The 16,018-nt window shown below is 32.0% G+C and overlaps 4 protein-coding genes across 6 annotated transcripts; 2 read left to right on the top strand and 2 right to left on the bottom strand.

Moving 5' to 3' along the window:
- Window positions 1-359: 359 nt before the first annotated feature.
- On the bottom strand, window positions 360-2,866 carry LOC117216925. 2 transcript variants are annotated; one of them, XR_004489447.1, is made up of 4 exons: window positions 2,715-2,866; window positions 2,457-2,570; window positions 2,133-2,390; window positions 360-2,044 (listed from the first exon to the last, which is right to left on the bottom strand). XR_004489447.1 is itself a non-coding variant. In XM_033464098.1 (4 exons), exons 1-4 carry the CDS (start codon window positions 2,779-2,781, stop codon window positions 1,985-1,987), a joined length of 408 nt encoding a protein of 135 aa, XP_033319989.1. In that variant the 5' UTR covers window positions 2,782-2,866; the 3' UTR covers window positions 360-1,984. The 2 variants fall into 2 exon arrangements, 1 of the variants encoding a protein (XP_033319989.1); XM_033464098.1 differs by having other exon boundaries at window positions 2,133-2,299.
- Window positions 2,867-6,572: 3,706 nt separating this feature from the next.
- Window positions 6,573-10,549, bottom strand: LOC117216914 (rap1 GTPase-GDP dissociation stimulator 1-B). Its single transcript, XM_033464080.1, has 10 exons — window positions 10,410-10,549; window positions 9,817-9,945; window positions 9,374-9,607; window positions 8,808-8,974; window positions 8,400-8,631; window positions 8,169-8,315; window positions 7,696-8,091; window positions 7,443-7,575; window positions 7,066-7,331; window positions 6,573-6,969 (listed from the first exon to the last, which is right to left on the bottom strand). The coding sequence occupies exons 1-10, from the start codon at window positions 10,417-10,419 to the stop codon at window positions 6,848-6,850; spliced, it is 1,836 nt and encodes a 611-aa protein (XP_033319971.1). The 5' UTR covers window positions 10,420-10,549; the 3' UTR covers window positions 6,573-6,847.
- Window positions 10,550-10,928: 379 nt separating this feature from the next.
- On the top strand, window positions 10,929-12,056 carry LOC117216917 (transmembrane protein 242). Its single transcript, XM_033464085.1, has 2 exons — window positions 10,929-11,311; window positions 11,660-12,056. The coding sequence occupies exons 1-2, from the start codon at window positions 11,269-11,271 to the stop codon at window positions 12,034-12,036; spliced, it is 420 nt and encodes a 139-aa protein (XP_033319976.1). The 5' UTR covers window positions 10,929-11,268; the 3' UTR covers window positions 12,037-12,056.
- Window positions 12,057-12,955: 899 nt separating this feature from the next.
- LOC117216916 lies at window positions 12,956-15,232 on the top strand. 2 transcript variants are annotated; one of them, XM_033464083.1, is made up of 2 exons: window positions 12,956-13,934; window positions 14,453-15,232. In XM_033464083.1, the coding sequence occupies exons 1-2, from the start codon at window positions 13,796-13,798 to the stop codon at window positions 15,139-15,141; spliced, it is 828 nt and encodes a 275-aa protein (XP_033319974.1). In that variant the 5' UTR covers window positions 12,956-13,795; the 3' UTR covers window positions 15,142-15,232. The 2 variants fall into 2 exon arrangements, with proteins under 2 accessions (XP_033319974.1, XP_033319975.1); XM_033464084.1 differs by having other exon boundaries at window positions 13,796-13,934; window positions 14,188-15,232.
- The last annotated feature ends 786 nt before the right edge of the window (window positions 15,233-16,018 follow it).

Genomic DNA, 16,018 nt, shown 5'->3' on the forward strand with positions numbered 1-16,018 from the left:
TGTTCCAAAGGTTCTCGAAATTTACATTTATGCTACGATGTAGTAGTTTCGTCGTACGCTTACGAATTGCGTAAAGCCAAGTTCAATTCCCGTCAGGCCGAAATAAGTAAATACAAGCGTTCGATTCGATCAAACGGAGCGTTTACGACGTATTGGTGGATTCTCACGAGTTTCGACAATTTTTACCGGGTACAGCGTGTACGCGCGTGATCGTTTGGAAAAGAAAGAGTCCGTAAATCTTAAAGTATGACTCCTCTCCTTTCCGCTTCCGATTTCTGATTCCCCGTAAATCACAACGGCTCGGGACAAAGGCACGAAAATCACGCGAGAACGCCGCGCCAACGTTTTCTAAGCTCTAAACAATTTTGAGCCGTGACGGATGCACGCACGAAACTGTGAAACGAAACACGCTAAAATTCACCTATACCGTTTTCCCAGTTCTCGTCGCCAGTCTCCGCTAACTGTAACGCGATACTGCTATCGAATTTGTATTAGCTTTTATTCCGAATGATCGTAAACCAAGAGACCTTACATAGAACGATTTAACAAAGAAAAGGAAAATTATCTATTTGCAGAGAGCCTCGTCTCTTGATTCCGTATCACCGTGTGTTCTCATAATCTCAAAGAATTATTCCGCAAATTGTTCCTCGAACTTAATGATCGAGGCAAGTAGCTCGATACTTTTGTACAGAGGATAAGAAAACGTATCGAAATATGGGGTTCCATTAAAAAATATATCGGTGACTGTAAAATCGTCATGAAGAAATGACCTTGAGAAAGACATTCTTCCCACCGATACATGTACCACTCGAAATGGTTTAACTTTGTCCTGAGCAGTTTTCTCGCACGATAATAATATCTATAATTGTGTGAGACATTTTTTCACGATACTGCAGCTTTTTAGGTAGCCTCTTGCAACGTACTAAAGTTTGAACAATAGAAAGGAAGAACGATATTGATATCGTGCAAACTGCTCGCTATTACCAAATGTTCTTTTCATTAGCCCGTACCATCTTCTCTCTAACTAATGTATTGTTCGCGGGGTATACAGTAGATACAGAGAACTATTGTTAAAGGGGAGCACGATGCAGCGTGAACGTCTAGAACGAACGTCTAGAACGTGATAAATGTCTTCTCAGTCTTCGAGCTTGAGGAAAAGCACTTCACCGCTTCATTACCTCGGCTAACGCCGCCCTCGTCCTTAGAACTGTCTTAAGACAGAACAGTTTGAAACGAGTTTATGGCACGTCGATTTTACTGTCAACGAAAGTTGGACGGCTGGATTACGGGGTTGACAGCGTGTTATACATAGTTTGGAATAATCTCGAGTTCCCAGTGACGAGCAGCCACCTTTAATGAAAGTCGTACAACACGGTTATCATCGTAGGATGGATATTTGAAAATGCTCGAGGAAGAGAAATATCATCGAAGAAGGCAGTTACTTTCGTTACAGGCAACTCTTAAAATTCTTCAATGCGTTGTTGGCAGAGAGTTTAAGATACGTGGCATGACTGATTGAAGAACAGACTGTGCACAAAAGCAACTCGATCGGCAATGTCAAAGGAGGATGGTGAGGGAATGCCAAATTCGTACTTCTTTGCACACCTGAAACTCTAATATAACATTGTTCTGTAAGTACGATATCATCTGTGGTAAATGTAATGGGGAAGTTGTAGAAAATGTAAGTGAAATACTTAAAATTCATTGCGTCTTGTTTTAAGAGTAAATTATAGTACAATTAGAGGCGTACTTCATGGAATATTGGCATTGTAATACTTTACCCTAATTTATCGAATTTTATCGTTAACAATTTCAGCAACACGCTTCTACACGCTATATAAATATCGACTTTTGTTTATAAAATAGCGCTTGCATTTCTGTTTGAAGTTAAAAAGTTTTAATTCGCTTTTTACTACTTCGCCGCCACATTTGCCATAACTGTTTGCACTTTCACGATACTCTAAGATATTTACATGGTGTCTTATTAGAATTTTAGATGCCCGAAGAGATACAAATTTGGCACATTTTTATTGCCCTCGATTTTCTGCAAAACGAAACGTCAAACAAACAAATTCTTATTTTGTGTTTCAATTTATTATTCTAAGGTAATAATATTGTTTTAAGGTCGTTACCCTGTAAGAAGTTTTCTGGAGAGATGTTTCTAGCGTGTTTGTTTCGGACGCGGCTGACCATAAACTATCCAATTTCACTGATGCTCTCCCGCCACTCTTTCGCGCTTCCTCGTTTCTGACGTTGTTGCCATACGAATGGATCACGTTATACGTCGACGTAACGTTTTCTGCGTGCATCGGAGATAGTTGTAAAATTGTTTCGATCGAAAGTTCAAAGCAATGAGGAAAGTTTAAAAGCTCACGCAAATTCATCCTAAACTGCGTTTGTAACGTTCTCGAATTACACGGCGGTTAATCGAACAATTGCTCGAGCATGGAATTTACCTTTATAATTCGAAAATAAAGTTTCTCGTTTCTCCCTCCAATTCTCTGCCAATACAATTTTCCAAACTGTAGCGCAGTCGCAAACACACGAGTATTTAGAAAATACAGGATGTTCTAAAATTGTAACGAAATTGTAAAATCGAATATTTGCTTGTACTGTGCCATTTATGAAACTTGGATATTTCGTGGTTCATATAGCGACGATTATCGTCCGCGAGACTCTAAGCTATAAATCACCAACTGACAAATTGTGATTACCTTGTAGAGTGAATCTCATTACTGGTAAAGGAGATATGCCTTGAATGAGATCCATTACGCAATGCATTGATTCTGAAATAACCTATTAATCAAACGAACTAATGAAAACCGCCGTTACTAGGCAAACCGATGTGAAACTCTATTCATGTCCATTAATAAATTAAAAACGCCAAACAAGTTAATTCGTTGGTACTTTTCTTCTCCCTGTACCGAGTGCCATCTACCGAGTTTCTTCGTGCATTATATAAGATAGACATATTAAATAATGAAATTTTCGCTGATACTTATTCGAAGCAGATCGATTAACTAAAGGAGGAAACAAGACGGGAAATTTCTATGAAAATAAATACTGAGTCAAAAAAAGAAGGGAAAACGAAAAAATACAAGAAAAAAATTAGATAAAATAGTTGGTATAGAACGTATTAAAGATAGGATAGAATCGAAACCATAAAATCTGTGCATACATAGAACAGACACATAGAACATAAATCTCGTGGAATTTCCACTATACCATCGTATCGATAGAAAGTATATTGAACAATAAATCTTGCATCATATTTGTATGCCTTTATGACCTTAATAAAATAAATATTGTCTGCCAATATTGACAACAATGATACATACACGCACATATATTATAAGTAATTTTTTATAATACACATATATTATCAAAAATATGATTACTAATAGTAATATTATACTGACTTAATATTATATAATACTCAATTAATAATTATTATAAAAAATGCATGTAATATATATTGCATACATTTTTTTATTTGTAATATATATATATTACATATATTTTTTATAATCTAGCGAATAAATTCGAACTTGTAATTACTATAATAGAAAAGTTAATTATACTGTTGTTTAATAAAAAAAGATGCGTTTGTGTATGGTGTAAAGTAGCGACGACAAGTATGTCTTGCTCCTTTTTCAAAAACAGCTTGAAGAGACAAACAAGAGGGAACAAAATTTAAAAATAATCGCGTGTAACATTCTAAACAACTTGTATTTACATTACCATCGGTGTGTAACTTCAAAAATACAATAATATAATGTATAATGTAAAAATACAATAATACTGTACATATGTATGGGAGATAATAGATAATAAATTTACATATAATGATTAATAATTAAAAAATAATTTGAAATATTAATAGACAGAACGATAGCTATCAAAAAGCACCAGGTTAAAATACTACCTTCTAATAGATTGTAATATAAAGTTAATTACTCTGCATAATACTCGTCATTATACATTATTATTTGGTCACAGAGAATTACTATATACAAAAGAGAAGCTATTGGAAGCGTAAGACATTTTTATACTTTGCACGAACCTGAAACTTACCTTTTTGCTAAAATAGCCCACATTAATAAGCAAATTAGTTCTATATATGTATTAAAATCAATAAGAAAGATATAGAAGCCAAACCCATTAAGTATGAATATTACGCCGAAAAAAACGCAAAGATTTCCCTCCCAAAAAAATTCTTAAGTTTAATAACTTCTCGTCAAAATTTTCTCGAACTACAAATTTCCAATCTCAATTATAGTAAAAATTCATTGTGTTGGAACTAATATCGAAGGATTATCTAAAAAATCTTCTATTAACATTATACAATGTGAAATTTAATAACATAACATAGAACATTAGAAAAAAATACTTAAAAACCGTCTGTTCGCAAGATTAAGTAAAACATATCTCCCAGAATAACAGAGATTCTACGCAATTCAAATATTCTAATATTCAACGTATTAAGCAGCTAATATCTCCAAAGTTGATCGCGTAATTAAAAGGAAAAAACTCAAAGAAGATCCTACTTAAATCTTAGATAAGACCGCGAGGGAGAACCGTTGAGACGATGCAACTTACGACGAAAAAACCTAAGCGCCACCTGTCCATCGATAGGTGATAATTATTTTTTTAATTCGTCGCGGGGAAGAAACAATCATCGTGTCGGTAATACCGCCGATTATCTTCTTCCTATCGATCGGTAAGGACGAGTCAAAATGGCGGTGGGGGGTGTTTATTGAGCCAAGAGGGCCTCAAAAAAAAGAGCAATCCTGAATTCCTCAACATAACAATCGCACGCAGCATCCTTATCCCGCCAAAGTTTCGACATTTTATTACAGTTTGGAAACTGTAAACGTGAATGATGAAAAGAAAAATTAGAGAATGCACGTTAAGAGCGTGTAGCGAAGCGGCTACAGGACGAATCGGAAATCTGAAAGAGAATGAAAAGGCGCTTACCGGTATTGTTGTCCGGGATAGAACGAAAAGAACCAGCCCTCACTGTGGCCGCCGCACCACTACTGACAACGAAAGCTTAAGCACCGCACGACCAAAGTGATAGGTCGACGCGCACGCGTCCTGCGAACGTTCACCTGGGAACAGGTTGATAAAGCACCATCTACTGGGGGGTTGATGGAGCAAAACTTTACCGCTTTATCATTCCTTAACACTAAGAAAGTTTGCAATCCATTTACCGTGCCCGTGCAAGAGCATAACTAATAGTAACTAGTAGAAACTTTCTACTACATAACAGATAGCAAGGCCTGTGTAAAAATTTAAGAATGCTTACAAGAAATCAAATTCGTTAGGTAAATATGCCGGAGACGGTCATGACAACACACATACAAGTCACACCTAACTCTGAATCGAAACATACCTGATCGCGTTGTTCATCTTTTACAAAAATAATAAAAGGTGTCCATACAGATTTAACAACGATATTTATATAAAGAATTCATGATCGAAATGTGCCAAAATATAAAAGTTACTTCGATTTCTACTGTAAATATAATAAAAACTGAATGAACCTATGTTGTTCACTGTTAATAAACTATATATATAGTTATTTATAATTTAATCATATCGCGTATTAATTGGATACCTATCACACGTGAATTAATTAAAAAAGAATATAAACATATATATATATTTACGTCTATTTTCGTTAAAATAAATCAAACCTTACCAAACGTTTCGCATTAAATGTCGAATTGTCATCGTTGCTTGCCACATTATACGTCTCTCCCCTTTCAAAGTCATCTTCGTAATCAACCAATAATCTACACAAAAAATACCCAAAACTTTAGAATAAATGTATAAAACTCAGTCAATTGTATCAAAATAAAGCAATAATTACACCCAAATTCTAGCGATATAAATTTCGCTATAGAACTTTTACTACATAAGTATGTATTGTTTACACAAATCTGATAAATATTAATGGAAAACAATGGAATAATAACAGGAACACTACGTAATTGAAATCACGCACGTCAAAGGACGATACATCTTGACACCGTTTTTCAACAGTATAATTACTTCCCGCGCCAAAACTTCAGCTAGCTGATTCCTGATTGGCTAGAGCAGAACAATTCCTCATTCGTTCGAAGCCGCGCGCAAAATTGAAATATTGTATGGCGGGAAATTTGTATCGGTCAACAAACTATAATAATTTCAGATCAGATAAATATAATTGCATATAGAAGAAATATGTTTAACAAATCAGTAAAGGTTATAATAAAGTATATAGTTATCAGAAATTGTGGTCTGTAGATTTATTATTAATTAATCACATAAAATATATTGTTTGGTCAATTTCTTAAAACTATGTACATCGATATATACGTTTGAAAACTTGTAGTATTTCTTTTCTTCTTTCTTTCTTTCTAACAAGAAAATTATCACATTTAAGTTAAATAAGAAATAATCCACGTGTACCAAACAATTAATAATATTTATGTTAGTTATTTTATAAACTAGCTGATATACTAATGAATATTTTTCACATTACAACTAATAGCAAAGTTAATTTTTTAAAATAATTTAAGACTAACTTCCCATATTACACATATATGATTGTTATTGTTACTTTTCACAATTTTTGGTTGCTCACGCATACGCACATACACTCACATACATAATAAAAATTTTGACATCTTATAATTTTTCAACATTAAATATAAATTGGGAATTGATCTATATGCTCATAAACTGCATACGTTATATTGGCATCGCTTTAATCATTAAACAGGAACAAAAAACATATTTTTTATGTTTGTATCATATATATGATTGTACGTTTTCAATATCCCTTTCTTTAATTACTTAATTACACAATTTTATCGCAAATTTTTTTCAATTTTTCATTAAGTTTTGGTTCTTCTTTGATTAGATTTATTCCTTGACATAATGTTATCAATTCAGTTTTTCCCAGATGTTCTCTTAAGGCATCTGAAATTTAAATTTAAGAGAAACCTTAGCAAAATTTCATCAGTTCTTCGCGTCTTCAATTATATGATTAAATTTCATATTGTATTTCAATAATACCTAAATTAAGAATATTTTCTATTAGACTTAAAACATTATGCAAAATTGGTACTTCCAAAATGTTTAAAGTAGTAAAAAGTGTGCAAAGTTTTTCTCCTATATCAGCCTCAAGAAGAAAATTTTCACATTCGATCAGGGAAGTTGTAGTCAATATCATCAAGCTAATTAAAGCTTCATTTAGCATTAAAACGTGTGGTGTCGTTAACATTTTGACTAGGTGCTTCACAGCTCCATGTTCCATTACTAGAAGTGCTATTTCTCTATTTCTAATGATGAAAAACATAAATATCAATAATTATACATACATATAATATATATAAACTTTATGTATAAGATATGTAAATTTTACAAATATGTATTTATTAAACCTAATCGACCTGCTATTATTAATTAGCCAAGCGATTAAACGATTTGCTTCGCCTTGAACTCCAGGATGTTCCTCGACTTCGCACCAATTAACAACTTTCTTTATTAAACCATCCCTTTTTCCTAATTCTATGGCAGCCTCACCTGTAATAATAAGTAAACTGCCTATTCTTTGCATCTTTTACTTATCTGTTAATTTTATCAAAATATATATTTTTTCTATGTATTTAAAAAAAATGTTCATGAGAACTACTGTTAACATACTTTGGCCATCAATAACAATCCTTAAAGTGCCCAGTAGCTTAAATACAACTGGATAAGATGAAACATTCAGCATAGAATACAAAATGTTTATTAACCCATCTTTTAATATTACAGGTTTATTATCCGCGGGAATAACAAGATTTCTCAAAGCGCTGAGTAGTGCATGTTGAAATCTTATATCAGCTATATCTGTATTATTTTTCTGTAGCAGTTTCAGAAGGTTGCAATGAACACCTTGCGTAACCATGAGTTTGCAATGGGCATCGGTACGCGCAAAATTGCCCATTGCTAAGACGGCTGTAATTTGTAAATCTTTATCTTCGCTTTCGAGCCATTCAATTAGCTTTTTATATGCAACACCATTACTTTCATCATATAGATAATTCATACTGTCATCTAAAATATTACGTTACACATAATATACTTATAAAGTACAGTTAAAGTACCTATTACTTCCCTTTTGGTTAACATACCTCCAGTTAATATAAGAACAATTAAGTTGCAAGCGATCTTCAACACAGATCTTGTTTCTTCATCTGTACAGTATGGACTATGTTTTTCCAATAACTTTAACAGTAACTCACAAACACCTGCTTTAGCAAGGATCAATTTGGCATTCTCTAAAATATCAATATGAATTAATACTAGTCAACATTTTACATTATTATTATAAATAACTAAATTAAACGTATATAAAATGATACCATCTTCTGCTTGTCCATGAAGAAGTTCTAAACACATTTCAGAAAGTTCTGATGATGTATCAGTGGATAAGATATTTATTAAAATTTTCATAACCCTTTCATCTAAAAATATTATGTTAGCATCATTCAGTATTCCTAGTATCAAAAGAGAATGCATTGCAGCCTCTCCACCTGTAATTCCATCGATTTCCAGAATACTGCAGATAATTGGCACTACTTCTTGTTTCAGTGCCTAAGAAGAAAATAAAGAAAGATTAGTATTTAAATAAAATTATTCTAAATGAAAATTTTATATTCTATATAATATACAGAGAGCATGTAAGGTAAACTGTTTGACAATTATACTAATACAGCTACAATCGTGAAACGATATAGCAAATAAGAGAAATATTAATAAAAATATTATACCTCTGTATGAAGAGACGGTCGGTCAATAAGAAAGTTTAGCAAAAGTCCTGCAGCAACATTGCGAAGAAATGGTGCACCTTCTACATTTTCCAACGTAATACTTTTCTCCAATACTGCCAAAATTGATATCAACCCATTTTTGTCCTCAACAAACTTTTTACCATTTTCTATAATAATTTTGCCAATATTATTATAATAATATCCATATAGTCTTAGATTTCATGCAAAATAATGATATTATAATATTAATTTACAAATTAGTTTATTAATATACAAATTAATTATTTGTTAACAGTACCTATAACATGTTTTTCCTTTTGTATAGATTTAATTTTGATAAATTGATCTTGTAAGTTGCTATAAGTTTAATTTCTGGAACTTTATTTTTTATGAGAATCATTTTAATGATACTTCATGCAGTTAAAAATGTATATTCAATAGAAATTAATCAAAAGATAGAAACCATTCGTGTTACTACTATTAGTGATATATTATAATAATGATGGTTTTAATGTTAACTACATACATGAACAAAATTTGGATCATTAGGGATTAAAGCTCCCTACCATTCTCGTAACAAATATTTCCCAAGGCTCTGGAAGTCTGTGTCAATACATCAACGCGATCCTCTTTTAATAGATCTATTAATGCATTTACTAGATCTGTGGTAGTGCATTTTTCTCTTCCCCTTTCACTTTTAGCAATCTCAGCAATTGCTTTAGCAGTCTTTGCAATAATTTCTTTAGATTCATGACGCAATAAGGTTAGGAAAACATCATCTATTGTAAATTCAGTAGCTTCTAAAAACAAATAAAATTTGTCTGTTATTAGAAGTATAAATTATAGACTAAAATATCAAAGTTGATAGCATTTCTCATGAATTTATAATAATAGTTTGAAACAAAAGTAATAAATATTATATTTTGTAACAATTAGTAATTCTTATATATATTTTCCAAATATTAATTTAAGTCTAAACTGAAACTGGAAGACAAAAAACAGCTAATACCTCCAATTGAAGTTTTGCTAACATTCACAATAGAATCTAACACTTGAATAATATCTTCAATTTCTTTCTCAGATTTTACAACGAATCGCAGTTCTTCAACTAATTTATCAATATTGTCCTTCAATTCACCTAAAAAAATGATGAACATATAGTAATATAATTCATAAACATATAATCAATATAAATCATATATATTAAATACATAAAATACATATTAGACAACTCCAAATTTATATAAGTATTTTATTTAATATATTACAGACATAATATATAGAAATAATGTCAAGTATACAAGGAAAAAATGTATTTCTTTGGATGTTTAATTTACAACATTTTATCTTTAAATTATAACGCTATAATTATAATACAGATAGTTTATATTTTCTTGAAGTTGTAGACACTACAGAATATATAAAATCAATTTAACATTAATTTCATAAAAGCATTTAAAAAAAAACAATTTAAGCAGTCAACAAAATAACTTGTCAATAAGGTTTGACATGAAATATTTCTCTAACTTGAAATTATTGCTAAAAATAGACGGAAATTTATCACCGATTATACGATATATAACATAGTTTTTATTACACTACCTTCCATCATATTTTTCCTATTTTAATTTCGAATTTTGTACAAATGGAACTTTTTTGTAATGTAAGTAGCAATTTACTTAATGAGAAGGAAACATCTTTTTAAAGAAACTTCCATAAATTGTGAATCATTAGATAAGAAAGTGACATTTTTCTATAGGGTAGGAACTAAAGGAATCTTAATGCAATTTCACATGCTACCAATAAGTGATATTGTGATATTGAATAATCATATAGAAAAAGAGGATTAGTTTCAAATAATATAAATTTAAATTGATATTGTATTGAAATATTTGCGTCTGAAGTGTGTATATGTATGTAATATTTATGTTCAATCTACAGGTGACAAAATGAAACGATCCAAATTTTTTCGGCTCCTAGGCAGAACTTTTTGTCTTCTAAGGCCTTAAGTTTAAAACGTAAGGAATTATTTAAGATTAGTTTTATCTAAATATTCCTTCTGATTTTTAGTTATAAGCAAGTTTTAAAAATCGTTCAATCCATGAACTATGGACAACGAAATACTATACCACCAATTACGTGCTGTTAGTGCAAAGCGCTCCAAGAAACTAGCTAGACCTTTCAGATAAAATTAAACTTAATTAATTCTTTAGGTTCTAAATTTTCATTTATATATTTTGCATTTTATGCAATAGCAATACATTTATTTAATGCAAAATATATTTATGTCTGTTAAAAATTATAATTTATGCATTAACCGGTAAAGAAACAACTTTGTGCCGGTTCTGCATCTTGTTTTATTTGTGTTTCCTTTGAAATTTTGTGAAAAACCTTTTTAATTCTACTATTTCAATATTATGATATGTTACAACAATAAATAGAGAGTGATACAAAAATAATCATGTCAGAGACAGTACCAAAGAAGAAGAAAGATAAATTATATGGTATGTATTTAAATTTAGATTGTTTGATAATTCAAATATTAATACTTCTTTAATTAAAGTGATTCGTGATCCACATTTAAATACAATTTAAAAGTATTATTTTTTTATATTCTTTCATTTTATATTATTTTAAGGTTATTAGATATGTATGAAAAGTACAAAATTTATATTAACCTTTTACAATTTAACGAAATAGTATAGAATAAATTTATGTTTAGTTCGCTGGTAATAAATTCAAACATAGATCAATTTCAAATTTATACAATTTTACATTTCCATGTGATAAAGTTTGAAATATCATACATAACCTAGTTTTATTTTTACCAATTTTATCAATTTATGTTTCAGAAACATTGTTCCTGGCTGGAGTAGCAGGAATATCTGTTATGGCTGGTTTTTTCAATGCTTTATCATCAGTTAAAAAAAAAGACAGTAAAAATTTTGATATTGGTTTTATGGGAGGGAAAGGTCTTCCGGAGTCCGGAGCAGCACTTGCTACAAGAGCTTTATTATGGGGTTCTGCTTGGGCAGTTGGTGGTTGTGGTATACTTTTTTATGGTATTTGGAAGCTTTCTGGAGCTTCGACTGCCGAAGAATTTCGATTAAAAGTTGGAAATATTTTACCAAAAATACCAAAAAATGATCCTCCTCAGAGTAGAACTGAATTTGAAAACCTTACAGATTTACTGAGATATGTCTCTGAAGAATGGGATAAAGAAAAATAGTCTTACTTATATATAAATTCGACAAGATTCTAGGTTTAAAGTATTTTTTACAGCTTTACAGATCTAAGAAATATTTTTAATCTGAAGTCTGTAAAGATCTAAGAAATACTAAAAACCAAAAATCACAAAAGTAATTATTTGACATTAAGTCATAAAAGGGTAGTTTTAAATGTGTACAGTAAAATAAATGAGGAATTTTATATTGCTGGTTTGTCATATAATAACTGATATTTATAATGTAATATTTCATTTTGTGTTTGTGTATATATAGTGTATATATATATATATATTTGTACATTATTAATATACAATCCTAAAAGTTTGATCATATTAAATTTTCTTCAAAGAATATAAAATATTATTTTAATTGTAGTTCTTTTAAAAGACAAATAGTTAAAGATATGTTTGTTCGTAAGAGTAAGCTATTATGTTTAATAACTATGTTAGTATATCTGTGTAAAATAAATGTCTTTTAATTACGCATTCGTTCATTTATAAAATTTGCAATTTTATTTTAAATAATAAGTTTTGTTTAGATTAATAAAATGATATACAATTAATTTTTCACACTGATTAGATATATGATAATATCGTTTTTGTGTACCATAATTTCGTAAGGTCAAAAAAGGACCACAAGTAATCTTAAACGAAATAACACGAAGTTCTCTCATGAAATTTTTAAATCACGCGTTTTAAAACCTTTGATTCTTGATATATCCCGAATATTTACAAATATTTTATTAACCGATCGCACTTTGGATTAATAGAAAAATTGAACATTATTTTATCAAAACAGTTACTTCAAATTTTATAAAATCATTTGTTTATGTGCGAAAAACAAGATTATAGCCTTATTGCAAGATTATTGCTAATATAGATAGTCATTGCCTAAATGAAGATTGGCTAGACCCTGAATATGTTATGCCATGATTGTGATACAAAGATAGTGGTATGTAGTTATATTATAGTAGGCAACATAAATTTTGCTGTTCTTTTATGGGTAATAGAATGACCTTTAAAATTGATAGTTTTAACACATAATTCTCATAGGAAGTATAATAGTTCCTACGAAGTCATTAAAAGGCTAGTATGTTATGTAAAATGGCTAGAAAAATCTTCATTAAAGAAAAATTCAACTCGGACCTCAGCGTTTTCGAATGAAAGTTTTGTATGTATAGAAGTATATTATATCGGTATTTTTGATGCCCAACATGCCGTATATCTATTATACCCTAAGTTGCGACGAAATTGCGCCAAAGTTGCCGCACTATCCCTTTTTAAATGGCCTGTTGGTATGCGTACGAAGAAAGTACAGACAACAAAGAAATTTATTCGTGGAGAGAGAATCTCAAGCATGCGCGGAGCGTAGGGATCTCGAGTTTCAGCGTGCTTTACTTTTGAGGGATATTGTCGCGTTACAAATACCTTAATATTGCAGTTAATTTTATCAGATATCAGACTTTTAATGTATATATAAAATATAAATCATATGCAACTGAATTTCGGTAACTGGAAGCTCTGTACTAACTGAATCGCATATTAATTGATGTACAGCTAACAGTGGTGAGATATTGTTGTCGTCTGAACAATCAACCAACGCGGTAATACATAAACGAAGCACGTTCTACGGTCGCGTGCAATGCGACAACGTCGCATTCACGACCGTGGTCGTATTTGTCGGTTGCGCTATTGCGCTGTATGAGATTCAGACGATTCAGACCAGTTTGTTCTTTGTCGCATCGCACGCACGACGTCTAGCATGCATACTTTCGCACAGTTATTGATTTCTGAAGTGCAAAAAAGGCCTGTTTTATGGAATAGATGGGATGAAAACTACAAAAACCGAGTGTTAGTGGACAAGGAATGGGAAAATGTGGCAGTAGTATTAAAAAAAGACAGTAAGTTGTCTAAATGTACTTATCTGATTGTTTGAAAATTTTAAAAATATGTTTGCTTCTTTATGTACATAATATCGTTAAAAAAGTATGTAAGTAGACGATTTTCCTCTCATCCCCAACGCTGCTACCAACGGTTCTTCCGTAATTTGATAATTCACTTAATACCAAATAATTTCTCTTTATATCATTGTAATTCGAAGTATTGTTTAATACTGTGTAATACTAATCGCACTGTCAACATTGGTTCCTATAGCTTCAAAGGCTCATACAGACGGGTCGTGCAAGACGGAGGACATCGCGCTCTCCCATACTTCTTCCGGAAGTGCGACGGGAAAAAGACGAGTAGTTACTTCTGATTCTGGCCACTCGCCACTCATTCGACTCGTCTGTAGAAGCCTCTAGAAGCTGTGCCCAAATGGCAAGACATATTTCAATAGCAATGGCTGAAACAGCACTTTGTCATATTCCAAACGAAGAGGTAATTTGTCTGAAATGGACAAAAGGGTATTTTATTTCAGAAGTGGAAGCCAAGTCGAAATGGCGAAATTTAAGGGACCAGTTCCAAAGAGAACTGAAAAAAGTGAAGAAGCTCCGTTCTGGAGAGTCTGCTAGTATATCTGTGAGCGATTACAAAGGGAAGTGGGTGTTTTTCGAAATGCTCTTTTTTTTAAAAGACACTATGGTGCTAACAAAAATGACGAGCAATTTCGACAATGTACCCAGCACGGATACATTGAATTCCGAAACGGACACGAACTCTGAAGATTTGGGGCAAGAAGTTGCGGATACAACGGAAGCGTCTGAAAGGATAACGCCACCGCGTCATCTCGAGACTTTCGATACTCATAGCTCTAGATTTGAAGAATCCCCCGAAATACCACGTCTCCATAATACGTCAATCTACCACCATTCGAGAGGAAGAAAAAGAACATTATCTGACTTTGGAAGAGATATGTTAGAGATGGAAAAGAAAAAACTTCCGGCATTCGTCGAACACGGCCTATGCGAGAGACACGAGCAAGATGACGAAGACATGCATTTTGCAAAGTCGCTAGTACCGTCCCTCAGACGATTAGATCCTATCCGAAAATTAATAATTAGGAATAAAATTCAAAGTTTGTTAATTAAGGAGTTAATTCATGAAAATTCGAGTTTATCAAGTGATTCGCAGGCTGGGACATCTACCGGCGATCCTTTGACACTGTAATATGTATAATAGTATTACAATGTGTATAATTAGTTATGAAATAACATAAAGAAATATTTTATAATTCTATTAAATTTTATACGATTTTAAATATGTATTCAGCTTTGTCCTATATATTCCCCAATAACTTATTTATAAGCACAGTTAAAACCACACAAGCTTTGTTGATTATTCTGTATCAACAAGATCACGAACATATAACTGAATGAGATGAAAAATAAGGGATAAACAAGGGATTTCAACCCTTTTTACCGTTTTTGAAATGCGACACCCCAAGTTTTATTGTGCGACCCTCTCGAACACGATTATATATACTAATCGCGCTCTCGAGTGTTCGAGATCTGGTTAATGTTTAGCGCCTGTTATAAAACGGTTGCTAGACCCGAACGTCGTTTATACGTACTTTGAGCAAGACCATACGAGCGTTGAAACGAGGTCCGCTGTATGACATTCGTTGTAGAAACATATTATCGTCGTACATTGAAGCCCCCTCACTAGGAACATGCGTCGTCATTTCGATATACGGTAATATGTACATATTTCTACAACGGACATCACGCAACAGATGTCGTTCCAATGGTCGTATGGTCTCGGCTTTACCGATACCGATTCCCATTTATATTAAGGCGAAAATAAGAAAGAAGCAAGACGAGCTTACGAAAGAATTTAGAAACGCACATCGGCACGGTTCTTCTACACTGAAGCAGAAGATCGAGAAACCAGCCTGTCTGAAATTAGGAATAGAATTGACAACGAAGTCGAAGATGAATGGCAATAGGAACGGAACGCAGTACAAGCGAGACAACTGGACAAGAAGGTTTATCAAGGTCGCATACTTCTTTAGGAAGAGTAAAGTAAGAAATTGGTTACTACTGCG

Source organism: Bombus bifarius, unplaced genomic scaffold (genome assembly GCF_011952205.1).
Source record: "Bombus bifarius isolate JDL3187 unplaced genomic scaffold, Bbif_JDL3187 scf7180000007974, whole genome shotgun sequence".
Lineage (NCBI taxonomy): Eukaryota > Metazoa > Arthropoda > Insecta > Hymenoptera > Apidae > Bombus > Bombus bifarius.

What these genes read in the sequence shown, in the direction of transcription:
- LOC117216925 (XM_033464098.1), bottom strand. Translation starts at nt 2,781, where the DNA reads ATGCATTGCGTAATGGATCTCATTCAAGGCATATCTCCTTTACCAGTA. An exon ending in AATGAGATTCACTCTACAAG is followed by an intron (nt 2,571 to 2,714) that starts GTAATCACAATT and finishes TTACAATTTTAG; the next exon opens with AACATCCTGTATTTTCTAAA. An exon ending in TCCAGAAAACTTCTTACAGG is followed by an intron (nt 2,045 to 2,132) that starts GTAACGACCTTA and finishes TTCGTTTTGCAG; the next exon opens with AAAATCGAGGGCAATAAAAA.
- LOC117216914 (XM_033464080.1), bottom strand. An exon ending in TCATGGACAAGCAGAAGATG is followed by an intron (nt 8,316 to 8,399) that starts GTATCATTTTAT and finishes TTGATATTTTAG; the next exon opens with AGAATGCCAAATTGATCCTT. An exon ending in GATTGTTATTGATGGCCAAA is followed by an intron (nt 7,576 to 7,695) that starts GTATGTTAACAG and finishes TTATTATTACAG; the next exon opens with GTGAGGCTGCCATAGAATTA.
- LOC117216917 (XM_033464085.1), top strand. Translation starts at nt 11,269, where the DNA reads ATGTCAGAGACAGTACCAAAGAAGAAGAAAGATAAATTATATG. An exon ending in GAAGAAAGATAAATTATATG is followed by an intron (nt 11,312 to 11,659) that starts GTATGTATTTAA and finishes TTTATGTTTCAG; the next exon opens with AAACATTGTTCCTGGCTGGA.
- LOC117216916 (XM_033464083.1), top strand. Translation starts at nt 13,796, where the DNA reads ATGCATACTTTCGCACAGTTATTGATTTCTGAAGTGCAAAAAAGGCCT. An exon ending in AGTAGTATTAAAAAAAGACA is followed by an intron (nt 13,935 to 14,452) that starts GTAAGTTGTCTA and finishes ATTTTATTTCAG; the next exon opens with AAGTGGAAGCCAAGTCGAAA.